General features: G+C 42.6%; 1 protein-coding gene across 2 annotated transcripts in view; it reads right to left on the bottom strand.

The window, feature by feature from the left end:
* The window catches only part of RPS6KA6 (ribosomal protein S6 kinase A6), a 43,341-nt gene extending 33,479 nt beyond the window's left edge, over positions 1-9,862 (bottom strand). Inside the window, exons 1-2 of one of the 2 annotated variants that reach the window (XM_056359683.1) lie at positions 9,569-9,862; positions 100-159 (exon numbers count right to left, since the gene is read on the bottom strand). In XM_056359683.1, the coding sequence (XP_056215658.1) occupies positions 100-159; positions 9,569-9,649 (141 nt within the window). In that variant the 5' untranslated portion in view covers positions 9,650-9,862. The remainder of the gene's footprint in view (positions 1-99; positions 160-9,568) is intronic. The other variant, XM_056359684.1, reaches the window with a different exon arrangement.
* Positions 9,863-12,626: the final 2,764 nt, after the last annotated feature.

The raw sequence follows: 12,626 nt of genomic DNA on the forward strand, positions 1-12,626 counted from the left end.
AGGTTCAAAAGTTATTAAAGAGCAGGGAATGCATAAATTTTGCTTCAAACGAAATGCTAATTGAGTGCCTAAACTGAACATCTAATCGAATATACTTACATGGTAAGAATATGGTTCACCTTCTTCCATAGGCTCATCTGCCATTTTAAGGCCATTTAGCTGGAGATGGGAAGAAATGGGAATGCAGAAGAGAAAAAGAAAAAAAACCAAACAACAGCATTAAAACCTAACAATTTCAAACAAGCAGAGTTTATAATTTGACCAATTTACATTTCAGAGCACACAAATGAAAACTGGTGTTCTTGTTGCTCTAATTTAAAACTGTAGTTTCAATCAAACACTACTACCTAGTAGTTATATTTAGTGTCTCTCTTATGCATCATTTAGCATATCCCTTTGTAAATGCCATTCCACAGTGTTATTTAATTGGAATTAATTTAAAATTCCTTCTTTAAAAGCTACAGATACCATCCATACAAGATGACATGTAAAATGTACAAAATTTATGTTGCGGATGCTTTTCAGAAAGCTAAAATTGTAAAATCTGCTGCTGAAAATTAATTTGCAGATTAAAGCAAAAGAGATTCAAAAATGTTTTTAAGCCTTTTGGGGGCAAGAAGCAGAAGCACAAGAGCAAGCAGAACGGAGAATACATACCACAGAATCCTTATTCACAAAAATAAGTCATTATTTCCTCAAAAATTAGATCCCTCCAAAAGTCTGCTTGCATCAAAAGTTATTTAAATATTTAGCAAACAGAACAGTCACAGTTTAACAAAGTAGTTTAGAAACTGTAGATCTGTATATTAAAATATTTGTGGATCAATTTCAAACCCACCAACCACCTTTAAGAGGCAGAAAAGTACGACAGGCATCCAGACAGAGACAAATAAACAACATGCTCTTAAGTGAGCACAATACTCGCTAGCAGTTGTGTACCCCCAAAAACAACAGTAAAAAGCAGGTACCAAGTCCACAGCTGCAATAGCAAAAAAAAAAAATAAAATCTAAAAGTTCAGTTCTCCCTAAGTAACAAACAATTCAATGCTGCATAACAACTGAAATTAAAAAAAAAAAATAATGCAGAAAGCAAAGGGCACACTGTTCAAACACACAAAGCAGTAATGACAAATGAAATACCTGACAAAATAGTTGAAGCTAGTTACGGACTTTGCTAGTGATAATTGCTGATTTATTATATGTTAATTGTTCAGTATCGCTACCTTCATGTGGCATAGATCTCACAACAAAATACTAGCTAGAAATAACACAAGGAAACAAACAACTTATTTCCTGAAAACAGAAATTGAACCCATTAAATTCTCAGACTGGGTCATGACATTTTCTTCTCGTACTTCTGAATTTATCTCAAATACATGCCTAAGATACCAAAATATGCTATGATTATCAGTATGTGAACTGGTAAAAACACAGGACTACAAAGAATCTTGAAATGCCATATAGACCATGCCCCCATTTAAAAGCGACAAGAAAACCCGACAAACAGGCAGGGCTGAAGGGACAGGTTTATACCACCACAATTGCATCATCTAAGCAAACCCTCAACCACTTCCAGTGCTGCTCCTAGGACTCTTGATTTCAAGTACAGCTTTTAAAAGCTAACTCTTATATTAATGATTTTGATAAAAATCAAATCTCCAATTTTTGTATCAACACACCGGCACTTATTTTTGGACTATAACCTCACTGAAAAAAAATATCAAGGAAAGCAGCATGAGGCTTTGGTTACCTTCATTCAGTTAATTGAGTTTTTGCTTACTGTAATCACAGTTTACAAACATATATGTTATTGTATGAATTAACTGAATACATCAAGAAATAATACCAACATTCAGACCAGATATGAACTTCAATTACATTTCAGATGATTCACTGCCACGTAATTTCTTTTCACAGTATCACTAGATTACATTTAACAGCGAATCAAGGAGAGGCACAAAGTTGTCCAAAAATCTTATTTTTATTTGGACCTAGTAATAAAACAAGTTTCCACTCCAGGTGCTCGGAAATACGTGCAATTTTCACTCAAGTACTTGAATTTGAAGTGAATTTTGTCTGCATTTTGCTTTTTCTTTCTTTAAATACAGTCAACATTTTCCACGTTTTGTTACTTAAATTTAAGCTCTGGAACCCAAACTACCAGCCAGAAGAATTCTAGATACGCTGAAAACGATAGCTTAACTCCAGGCAACCAGACACAGAAAGTGTCACTGCTGGAATGGGGGTTTGAATGAAAAAAAAATCAGCATGTTATTTGATCTACGTAGTTCCTGAGCACGCCATGTAAGCATACTTTCAGCTTTCTGGCAAATCAAATATAGTAAGTTGTTGGACTTTTAAGGCAGGTAATCAAATGGCATCTTAATTAACAATTTCCCATCGTACACTTTTACCCTTCGTTGTTGCTCATGGGTTGTTTTTTTTTTCCCCTATAACTACAAAGACTAGGATGCCTGCCAATTTTTAGTCCAAAGAATTTTTATGTCCAAGTGCATGAATGTACTTTTATTGCTCGATATACATGACTACACTTTTGCTTGCTTTGTTTGTGAACCGTGGTCACTGTCCCTTAAAAAAACCCAACAAAACAACAAACCTGTTGGATTGCAACCCAAAGTCTAGGAGTTTGTTAGTTATTCAGTTAAAAAATTCAGTGGCAAAAGTCAAATCATTACTGTTCTGTACAGTTACTTATACTGGCCAAGTTTCAGTAACTAGAAGTTTCCACTGTCCCCCATATTAGGCAAAAAAGGAAAGTTACAATTAATACTTAATTCCCATCTCTGTGGAAACCACATACAAAATTCTGCTTCTGCAGTCAAGTAGCACCCCTTTCAGTGATTTAATCTTGAATACACACAAATGCATAGAACAGAACTTTTTAACCTGAAGAGGTTTATTTTAACCTTTAAGTCATTATTTACTAAATATCCATGAATGCACAAATTTAAATTATTGAGAATTAGAAAGCACTTATCTCTACAATGAGAACAACTGAAAGAAGCGAGTACCATTAGTCTGAAGGAGATTCTTTCATCCTTGAATCATTTTGCTCTTCAGTACTGCTAAAGTCCTACAACTAACTGACCATTTTAAGTATTAACTTCAATTAAAACAAATTAAACTAAGACATTTCAGCAAACAGCGTCAATACTTTCCAAACACATATTCTGAGAACTACAGAATGTACTCCACATTGTTGACTAGTATAACAATAACCAAAACAATTATATAAAAAGATGACAACAAAGTTAAGGTCAGACAACCTAGCAGGTAAGAAACTTACTTTTCCAGAGCAGTAGGCTAAGAGACCCAGTCCTCTGATGCTAAACGGCCTCCGAAGTAACAGAGCACAATCTGCCTTCTGATTTAAATAGCTGCGATGGATCCCATGACTTGCTGGGACTACTTTGGGAGAACATCCCAAGGGCTTTTGCGGCTGGTAAAAGTCTTAACTACTATTGCACATGTTTCTCCTCCAATAATTACAGCAGAACAGAGGAATCCCAGGATTACTAAAGATTTGAACCATCTTCGCCCCTGTATTAGGGATGTTTTAACTGTTTACATGGTAAATGTGTTATGGTTTGGGCCAAAAGAAACTAGACAAATGGCCAGCAAAATGCCTAACTACAAGGAAAAACTGTAGATGTAAAGCTCGTTTGCTCTGCCCTGTTTTTACACGTCTTCATTTAAGCCTTCAAACAGAATTAAGAATTTTACAGAAGAAAAACTGGGAATTTTATAATCGTAACATTATTGTAAGTAGAAAGCATTATTCATCACCACTCATGGATAATCTAGCCTGGCTACAAACAGGTAAAATCCTACATAAGTATCAACAAAATCTTCTGCATCCTCCATGGTTCCTCCTTCACTGTGCTTAATTTGCTAAGTTACTGCAGCTAGTCACCAGACCTACACCTCTCAATTCTTCCAAATGAACGCAAGACTAACCAGTTTGCTTCCCCACATAGAAAAGTATTATTTCACATACTTATTTCAAAATGTTAGAGTGGAAGCTTGCATTAGAAACCCCAATTATTTTGAAAAGACTTTGAAACAAATCCTTTGGAAAAAACCCTGTTAAGACAACAACATTTGTTCCTCATTTATTCTGAATTACATCTGCAGAGTGTTTGCAACATTAATTTAATGAGCAACACATTGGCCTACTGAATCTTATTTCCTGAGATAGGTTTGAGAAATTTGGGGATTCTGTGCACAGCCAAATAGGCAAGGGATTTCATTTTTTTTTAAAATGTCTAAAAGTGACTGAACAAAACCGAAGCTTAACAGCACCTGTTCTTCCTATAAAACACCCACAAGTTTTTGGTTGGTTTGTTGGGTTTTTTTGTAAAAAAATAGCAGATATTGTTATTGTATGCAGGTGCCCAACCTGTATTCAGTGCTCTTTACTGCCTGGGCTCGCATACTTTTGGGAAGGTAAAGCTTCCTCCAGTACAGCAGCCAGCCCCACGAAGTGGAAGATGAAGCAGTGTTACAAGAATTACCCAACGGAGTTGCACCAACTAAAGCGGGGTCCCACCCTACCACGATGTGACCAGAGGAAGGATGTCCTGCTGATGGGATGGCAGTGTCCCTGTCAGACTCTGCAGGTCTGCGCTGGATTTTCTTCTCATCTGCTCACCGCCTGCACAAACCCTGCGCTAGCCTCAGTCCCTCAGCTCCTGAGAAAAGAGGCCAGGTAACTCACTCACACACACAAACGTACCAAGTAGAAAAGGAAGATAAAGCCATCTACCTTTAAAAAGAAACCCAAACAACAAAACCAACAACCTTAAACCCATAGTCAGTTACTAGGGAAAGTTAGAAAGTTCTTATCCTGTGGCAAATAAATCATACCTTCATACAGGATAACAAATATTCAGAAACGTATAATTACCAATTTTAAGAGAACATTTGATCCTTCCCATTATCAGAGATGAGGGGAGAATACCATGTGTCTCAGACTAGCTATAGCTATGACAAGACACAAACCCAACCACAAGCACAGGGGTTGCTGTAGCAGTGAAGGACTTGAGACCCTTTTCACTCCCGCCTGTCTAGGAGGTGACTGTAACTCCATAACCAAAGGGCATAAAGCAGCCAATCTCAAAATCACGTGTAATGACAAATGAGGAATACTGGGAAAGAACATTTTAACCTGATGAAAACAATGTGTTTCAAATTTTATTCTTGATGTAGTAATGAAGCACATCTACATAAACATTAAGATTCTATATATGAGTTAACACACCATACCATTCTTCTGATTTATGGTTATTGTGAAGCGCCTCCAAAGCTATCCTGGGGGAACCAAGGTGAGCTACCTCAGACCCCCTGCTCCTTTTACACATTCAAAATATGACAGCAGACTTCCAAAAATTATCTTCAAAAGTGGCATACCAAAACAGAATTATTATTATTATTATATTGCATCACTTCTCAATGCATAAAGACACTCATTGTTTTCCATTTAAGAGTATTAACATGCTTGCTCTTTTTTTTTTCCCCTCCACTTTAAGGGGGCTTGCTCTCATAAGTCTTTATAAAAACTGTAAATTGTTGCAAGAGCTGAGGGTACTTCACTTCAGGTTAGGGGCAAAACTACTATTTTTTCTTAACATAACACCACCCAAATGTGGAGATTTTCAGAGATGCACAAAACTAGGTAGCTGAGTCATCCATGTCACTGCCAGTAATTACTCACAAAGGAGTTATGCAACTCCAAACACTAACAAAATTCAGTGGCCTTTGACAGACGAGGCTCAGAACATGCTTAAGAGAATGGACTGAAAACACTGGCCAAAATCAAAGATACATTTATTTAAATTGGCACTGGCAATGGATTACGTACAACAGCAGCAAAGCTCAACTGATGAACATGCCTTTTGGGAGGCAGCAACTTTCAGCGCAGTCCCATTTTTCTAGCAGAATACTTTAGTTTCCAGCCACTTTGTTGTTTCAGCCTCACCTTCCTTGTCACTGTCAGCCAATTAAGCAACTGTTTCTGAAGTATTTATTTCAAAAACAAATATTTGAGTATGAGGTCACATTTAGGCAAGTCACAATATTCATGTTTTGCAAACAGCATGCACTTTAATTACACCTATCCTTTTAAATGCAAGACTACTTCTATCAAATGGGCAGAAAATTCCAAAATTACTGTATCTGCCCAATTCCAAGTATTTTTGCATTTCATTCAGCTTGGTCAATAAAATGTTAACATTTACTTTCCTGTTTCTTTGTTGACTGCAATATTTTTATAATCAACTGTTGTAGAGTATTATCAGCACCCTTGTACCATGAAAATTTTTTAATTATTTTATTACCATGAAAATACATATTAATCCCGTATTTAGGAGGAAAGAGGTTCACTCAACATTCAAAGCTTAAACTGCACGACACTGACCCTTCCTACCTAGGCTTAAGGAATTCCCACAGCTGCAAAACTGCTTCACAAGTGACACTGTCATAGGAATATAAGAACAGGAACAGCACAACGTACAATCCAAAATGTAATCCTCAGCACTTCAAAGACAAGCAACATGAAAAAATGGCAAAATAATTCAATCCTAGATTTCTTCCAAAAGCTCGTGTTGTTTTTATGCTGTGAAGCATGAAAATTTGTTTCCTACCTCCAAGATCGTGTTCTTCCCTTGCCAACTGTTTTTACTTCCAGTCAACGTGTGTGCTACTTCACTGGAAATGCACTTATTTCTAATAATGTAATCCTAAACTTAGTTAATTAACAGGCAAATTCCTCAGAGAAAACTGTTTCTCAGATTTTTCCTCCTATGCCACAACTGATGGCCAAGAGCACCAGCGAGCAGGAATAAGTTACTCTTCAAAATATAGGACTATTTCTCCGTAACACTGTTGACAGTGCAGGCAAGGTCAATGAGATCTATCAGACTGCCAACGTAAGGTTGTAGTAAGTACTATAGGCTACAATTAATTAAAAAAAAATACTAAGGTAAGATTCCAAACCAAACCAAAATCTACTATAATATAAAATAAAATTCTTAAATCCCCAAACCATGTGAATGCAGAATTCCAACAAGTAAAAAGTACAACACATCCCTGAGATGCTCTTAATATAAAGCATTATGACAATAACAAGTATTTGCTAATGTAATTTGGGAACTTCACATGCAACTTGAAGAAACTGGTATTGGTATAAATGAAGCCTCAAACGCTGCTAGCCAAATGTAACACAGATGTAACAAACACTTTAATCAGAGCACAAGTGAAATGGGTTTTACACAGACCCTGTTAAGTAAGTAGTTCATGTACAGGCTTGAGAAAAACACAATTCTAAGAACAACTGTTGCAAACAGTTGCCTTCAGATGTTACAAACACAGAGCTGTTTCAGTTGGGCAGGCAGGGTCCTACGCTCTGTTGGCCCGGCGAGTGTGACTTCAGAACCTGGTTCCTCCAGCAGTGCATCGCCAACCTCGCGCCCCTTCGGCAGCCCTAGCCCAGCCGAGTATTTGACAGTAAAGGTCACCACTGTCAGCAGAACTACCTGTCTGAGCTTTGCCGTGCAGGAGCTAGGGCTGGTTCTCCAGCCACTCCTGCTAACTGCCAATAAATTTTTATGGCAAAATCCATACACAAAACCAGCACTGAACACGGTACTCAAAGTAGCACCAGCCTTAGTGGAGGCGTACTTGTCCAGCCAAAAAATACTGAGAGATGCACAACCACCACAGAAGTTCTCATTTCGGCTACAATATTCTAAGTTTGATTATTTTAACACCAATGTATCACAATATTCTTAAAGAACAGATCAACAGGGCCAAGAAAGTTCTCAGATCTTCAATAAACTTCATACCTTAACTACAGCACATTATTTTTATAAACCTCAAGACTAACAAATAAGCCTTAATACTTCTGCTGACTTCTTAATCCTTACCTGTAGCTTCACTAACATAATTAGGATTTCTCTAATATTAAGGTAGAGGTACCGCATCCAGTATTATTAGATCATTAGAATATTTTAAAGTGTTAAAAGTGTAGCAGTCATGATGTAGAAATGCACGTCCAGTAATTATAGTACTTAAAAGCGGCACTCCGTAGACACAACTACAGAAAATAAATTTTAAAAAACCCATGAGATATAAAACCCCCATGGCTTGATTCCTATTTGAATTACTGGATTCCTTATAAGTACCAATTTTTATCAAATAATGACATTTCAACACAATTCTTTAAAGGATACCCCTTCACTCTTCCCAGAACTTTAACCTAGGCTTGTTTTGCACACTTTGTACTTAGAGATGAATTTGCTACAGACCTTTTTACTTAGGATAAGAAAAGCCTACTGCATCACAGAAAGCAAGTCTGACCAGTTTTACGAAGCTTTATTTAGATAACATCTTTTGTGTGCCTAATACACCTAGGTGTAATCTCTTATTTGTCATACTTGATGATACTTGATACACAATCCTACGCTTCTGATTTAAAAGTGCAAGTTTTAAGACCTGAGTGTCACATTCTGCTGAGATAGGCACTTTATTACAGCATAACCAGTTTTACCATTTATTTTCTTTTAAATCACATTCGGTACTTGCTTATGGACGCACCTAGAGTGCTAAGCAGTACCTCGAAGCCACTCTCGAAGTTGTTCCTCGTCCTTTACAACGTTTACGCATCCAAACCTCAGTCGCATGCTCCCGGGTCCTTCTGCTTGTTGCGTGTATGAAAATTACTGCTTAGTTTAATGGGTGCAAAAGCAAAGGGCCCGCTCCCAGGGCCAGCCTACCTGGATGCGCACCCCGATCCGTACAGTCACATTTCCAGGAGGAGTTAAAGTAACTTTCCACGCGAGCCGTGCCCGTAAAACCGCGTTCACAGGGAACCGACAAGCGTGACACTAACACGGTCAGGAAGGCGACACGAAGCGCACCGGCCCCAACGCTCTTCCGTGCGCCTTGTTCCCCCGGCGGGGCCGGCGGCCCCCGCACTCCGCACGTGCTGCCGCCGTCCCGCTGCCTGCGCCGGGGGGGTCGCGGCCGGGCCCCGCCACACGGCCCCGCCGCCCTCGGGCCAGGCGGGGGAGGCGCGGGGGGGCCGCGGCCGGGCTGCGGGTCAAGCCTGGGGGCCGCCGCCTGCCCGGGTCGGGCCGGAGCCGGACTGAGCTCCCGGGGGGGGGGGGGGGCGGTCCCGGCGCGGGCGCTGCGGGAAGGAGCCGGGAGCAGGCCAGGTGGCCGGCGGCAGCGCCGGGCTGCCTCTGTGTGTGTGTGTGCGTGTGAGGGGGGAGATCCCAGGGGAGGCGGGGAAGCGGCGGCGCCGCCGAGAACGCTAGGATCCGGCGGAGGAGGGCGGCGGGCAGACCGGGGGCAGCGAGGCGAGGGCGGAGGGGGGGGACCGGCGAAGCGGGGGCCGGCAGGGAGAGGCCGGGGGCGTTGCGCTGCGCCCGCCCTCCGCCCCCAGCCCGGCCGTTCCCAGGCGGCGGCGGGGGCCGGGGAGCGGGCGGGCAGGTGCCGGCGGGGAGCCGGCCGCGGCGCGGGAGCCCCGCCCCCCCGGCCCCACACTGACCTCGCCGCCGCTCACGTACAGCTCCATTTTGTGGCAGGGCTCCGGCTCCTCCGCGTCCTCCAGCGGAGCGAACGGCACCATGTCCCGGCTTCTCCTCCTAGCCGGGCAGCCGCCGCCAGCCGCTGCGCATTCCCGGGCCCGCGGCCGGCTCAGAGGCGGTGGGCAGCCGCGGCGGGCCCCCTCCTCCTGGCCATGGAGCGCGGCGGCGGAACACGGGCTGTTAGTGCTGCTGCTGCTGCTGCCGGCCGGCGGAGGCGGCGCCGCTCTGCGCTCCCCCGCGCACACCCCCCAACATGGCGGCCGGAGGGGGCGCGGCCTGCGCGGCACGGGGATGACGTCAGGGCGGGCCGGAGAATCCCCTGCATGGGGAGGGGGGCGGTGACGCGCGGTGACGTTCGCGGGCCCGCGGCCGGGCGGCGCCTGGCTGAGGGGGACGGGGCTGGGGGGCGACCGGCTGCCGGCCTGGGCACCGGGGGGGATCCGGGCAGGGTGACCGCCTGCCCGCCGGAGGGAGGGAGCGCGGTGAAGCAATGGTGTCGCGGGCGGGCTGTCGGCGGCACCTGGACGTTCCGCCTGAGGCTGAGGGAGGGTGCTGGAGAGCGGCACGGAGGCGTTTAAAACGAGACAAAGAGGAGGGGGGTAAAATCGGCGATGGAGCTCGGTCGGTGAAGTTCCCCCCCGGCTAGGAGGCCGTCGTCCCGTCAGACCCCTTCATCCCCTCAGACCCCGTCCCTACCTCGGGTGCCTCGGCGCCCCCTCATGAGCGGCGCAGGCCCGCCGGGAGGCGACGCCTCGGCTGTGAGGGGAGCGGCTGGCGGGCTGGCCTTCCCGCTGCCGCGACCGCGGGGGAAAACCCCACGAAGTTTCGTTTTGTTTCGTGGTTGGTTTTTTTTTTTTTTTTTCTGAATTGAGAGGTGGCAAGATTGGACGCGCGACTGGAAAGTGGAAAAGAAAGTGTAGCCGGGTTGCTCCTGGGTCCTTCGTGAGGTGAAACGCGCGAATAAGCTGCGCGCAGGGCTGCGGGAGCGGAGCAGCCTGCTCACCGTGGTTACAGACACCGAGGGGACGGACTCCTTTGTTTCCAAGCATGTGTTCAGTGAGAAACACTCCAGTATTTCCAAACCTGAGGGGACAGCAAAAAGAGCACGGATGAAAAAATAATACTTCTCTGTCACCGTTTGATCTCTGGAGCTGGAAAACGCTAGATGATACTATGAAAAATACATATTTTTAAGGGTAGAAAACTCCTGAATGACACTGTTTATTTAAACACTCTGCATGACTTTCTAGTAAGCCCTGCCCTTTAGATAAAGCTAGCAAAGGAAGTCTCAAACCATTCTTAATTGCCAAATAATTTTGATCAAATTAGCATGACTGAGGGAGCAAACCAGTACACCCCACAGTCCACAACACTTTCCTGTGCTGATTTTTTAAAAAAAACCCGCAGAATTCAACCATCGGACAAACAAGTACACAGTATAAAATGCTCTGCTGCTGTAGTCTTCGATTAAATTAGAGCAACCTGTTTCACAAAGCTAACTATTACCAGTTAGTTCCCTGTCGCTGAGCTGGCTGAAGAGAGTTGACTATTGTGAATGTGTCATTGCAGCAACAGCCAGCTGGCATGTCAGCATTTCCATTGCAAGCCTATTTTTAAAGGTCTGTAACTCAACCATGGAAGACAAATGTTTTAGACTGAAACAGGGAGTGTGTACCAGCAATATTCATCCTTCCGAAAATAAAAAGTGTGCAAGAAAATGTAGGACCAAGTTACCAGTATTTAACATCGAGAGAGAATTTAGCTTTTAAATATAGAACTGTTCAGGCTAGGTCACTTGTAAACGTTGTTTTTGTTATAGTAGGATTGTGCGAACATGGAGCTTTTAGAGCAGTTAAGTGGCAGGAGATGGAGGGACAAGCCCCAGCTTCATGGGCCTTTGGTTCACACACAGCTACCTAGCCCAGTGCCTCTGTTCACGTAACTGGTGTGCATCCACAAGAAACCAAATGGCAACATCTTCCCTATGAAGTTAAATGCATATGTACTTGAGCAGTGTGCCATGAGGCAGATCTTAATTTAAATATAAAGGAAATCAAGTGGGGAGTGACTTCTTGAAAGCGCTTGAGTGCTCAACAGGAGCTTTAGTCTAGAACTTGTGTTGCAGACACTGTTGCCCTATGTCTGACTTTTCCTATTGCCTCAAACAATAAGAGATTGCAAACAAGTGTTCTGCATCCCCAGCTTATCACTACAATACTTGAGAAGTTCAGAGAAAAGCAATAATGAAAGTTAGGATTGTCATTCATGTCAAGGACTATAAAAGAGAAATAATGGTATATGTAGATATAAAAATGACTGAATAAGAAAAAGTAAATTCAGAATTTGTTTTACTCTAGGTCTTAAAACCAAAGAAGCAAGAGGTATTCAATAAAAAAACAGTATGTCACTGAAATGTAAAACTTAGAAAGAGCTGCCTCCCCCAAATGGTCTTTTATAGAGAAATAAATCATCAAAAATGTAATAGCAAGTCAATAATTTAGGAGGGCCAAGGCTTTATGTCAGGTTTCAATTTAATATTTAAATATTATATATTTGGATATTTTTATACCTTTTTCTAGAGCATCTCATCTAGCCCGTGTCCATGACTGTATGGATATCAGATCTCATTTGGTGTGCAGTTCTCAGATGAGGGTATCAGATTTCATTTGGTGCACAGTTTTCAGCTGAATAGTTTTTACATTCCAGTACCTTAATTTGTTCAGCAGGTTCTGCCCATTATGTTCCTCAGCAGGTCATTGTATGATCAGCATGACATTATAACCACTTTCTCCTCTGCGAGGTACTTTTATTAGATGGAGGCTTCAAAGTAACCAGTTTCTAAATATTTATTCACTTCAAAATTAATTCTATGACATGGCAAAGTTGCTGAGAATGCTTTTATATTGAGCCTAATATGAAATGAATAATAATAATGATGATGATGGTAATAATAATAGTAATAATAATAATAGGGATCTGCAGCCACAATTCAGCTTGCTCAGTGTCAGTAACATGAAC

Source organism: Falco biarmicus, chromosome 14 (assembly GCF_023638135.1).
Source record: "Falco biarmicus isolate bFalBia1 chromosome 14, bFalBia1.pri, whole genome shotgun sequence".
Taxonomy (NCBI): domain Eukaryota; kingdom Metazoa; phylum Chordata; class Aves; order Falconiformes; family Falconidae; genus Falco; species Falco biarmicus.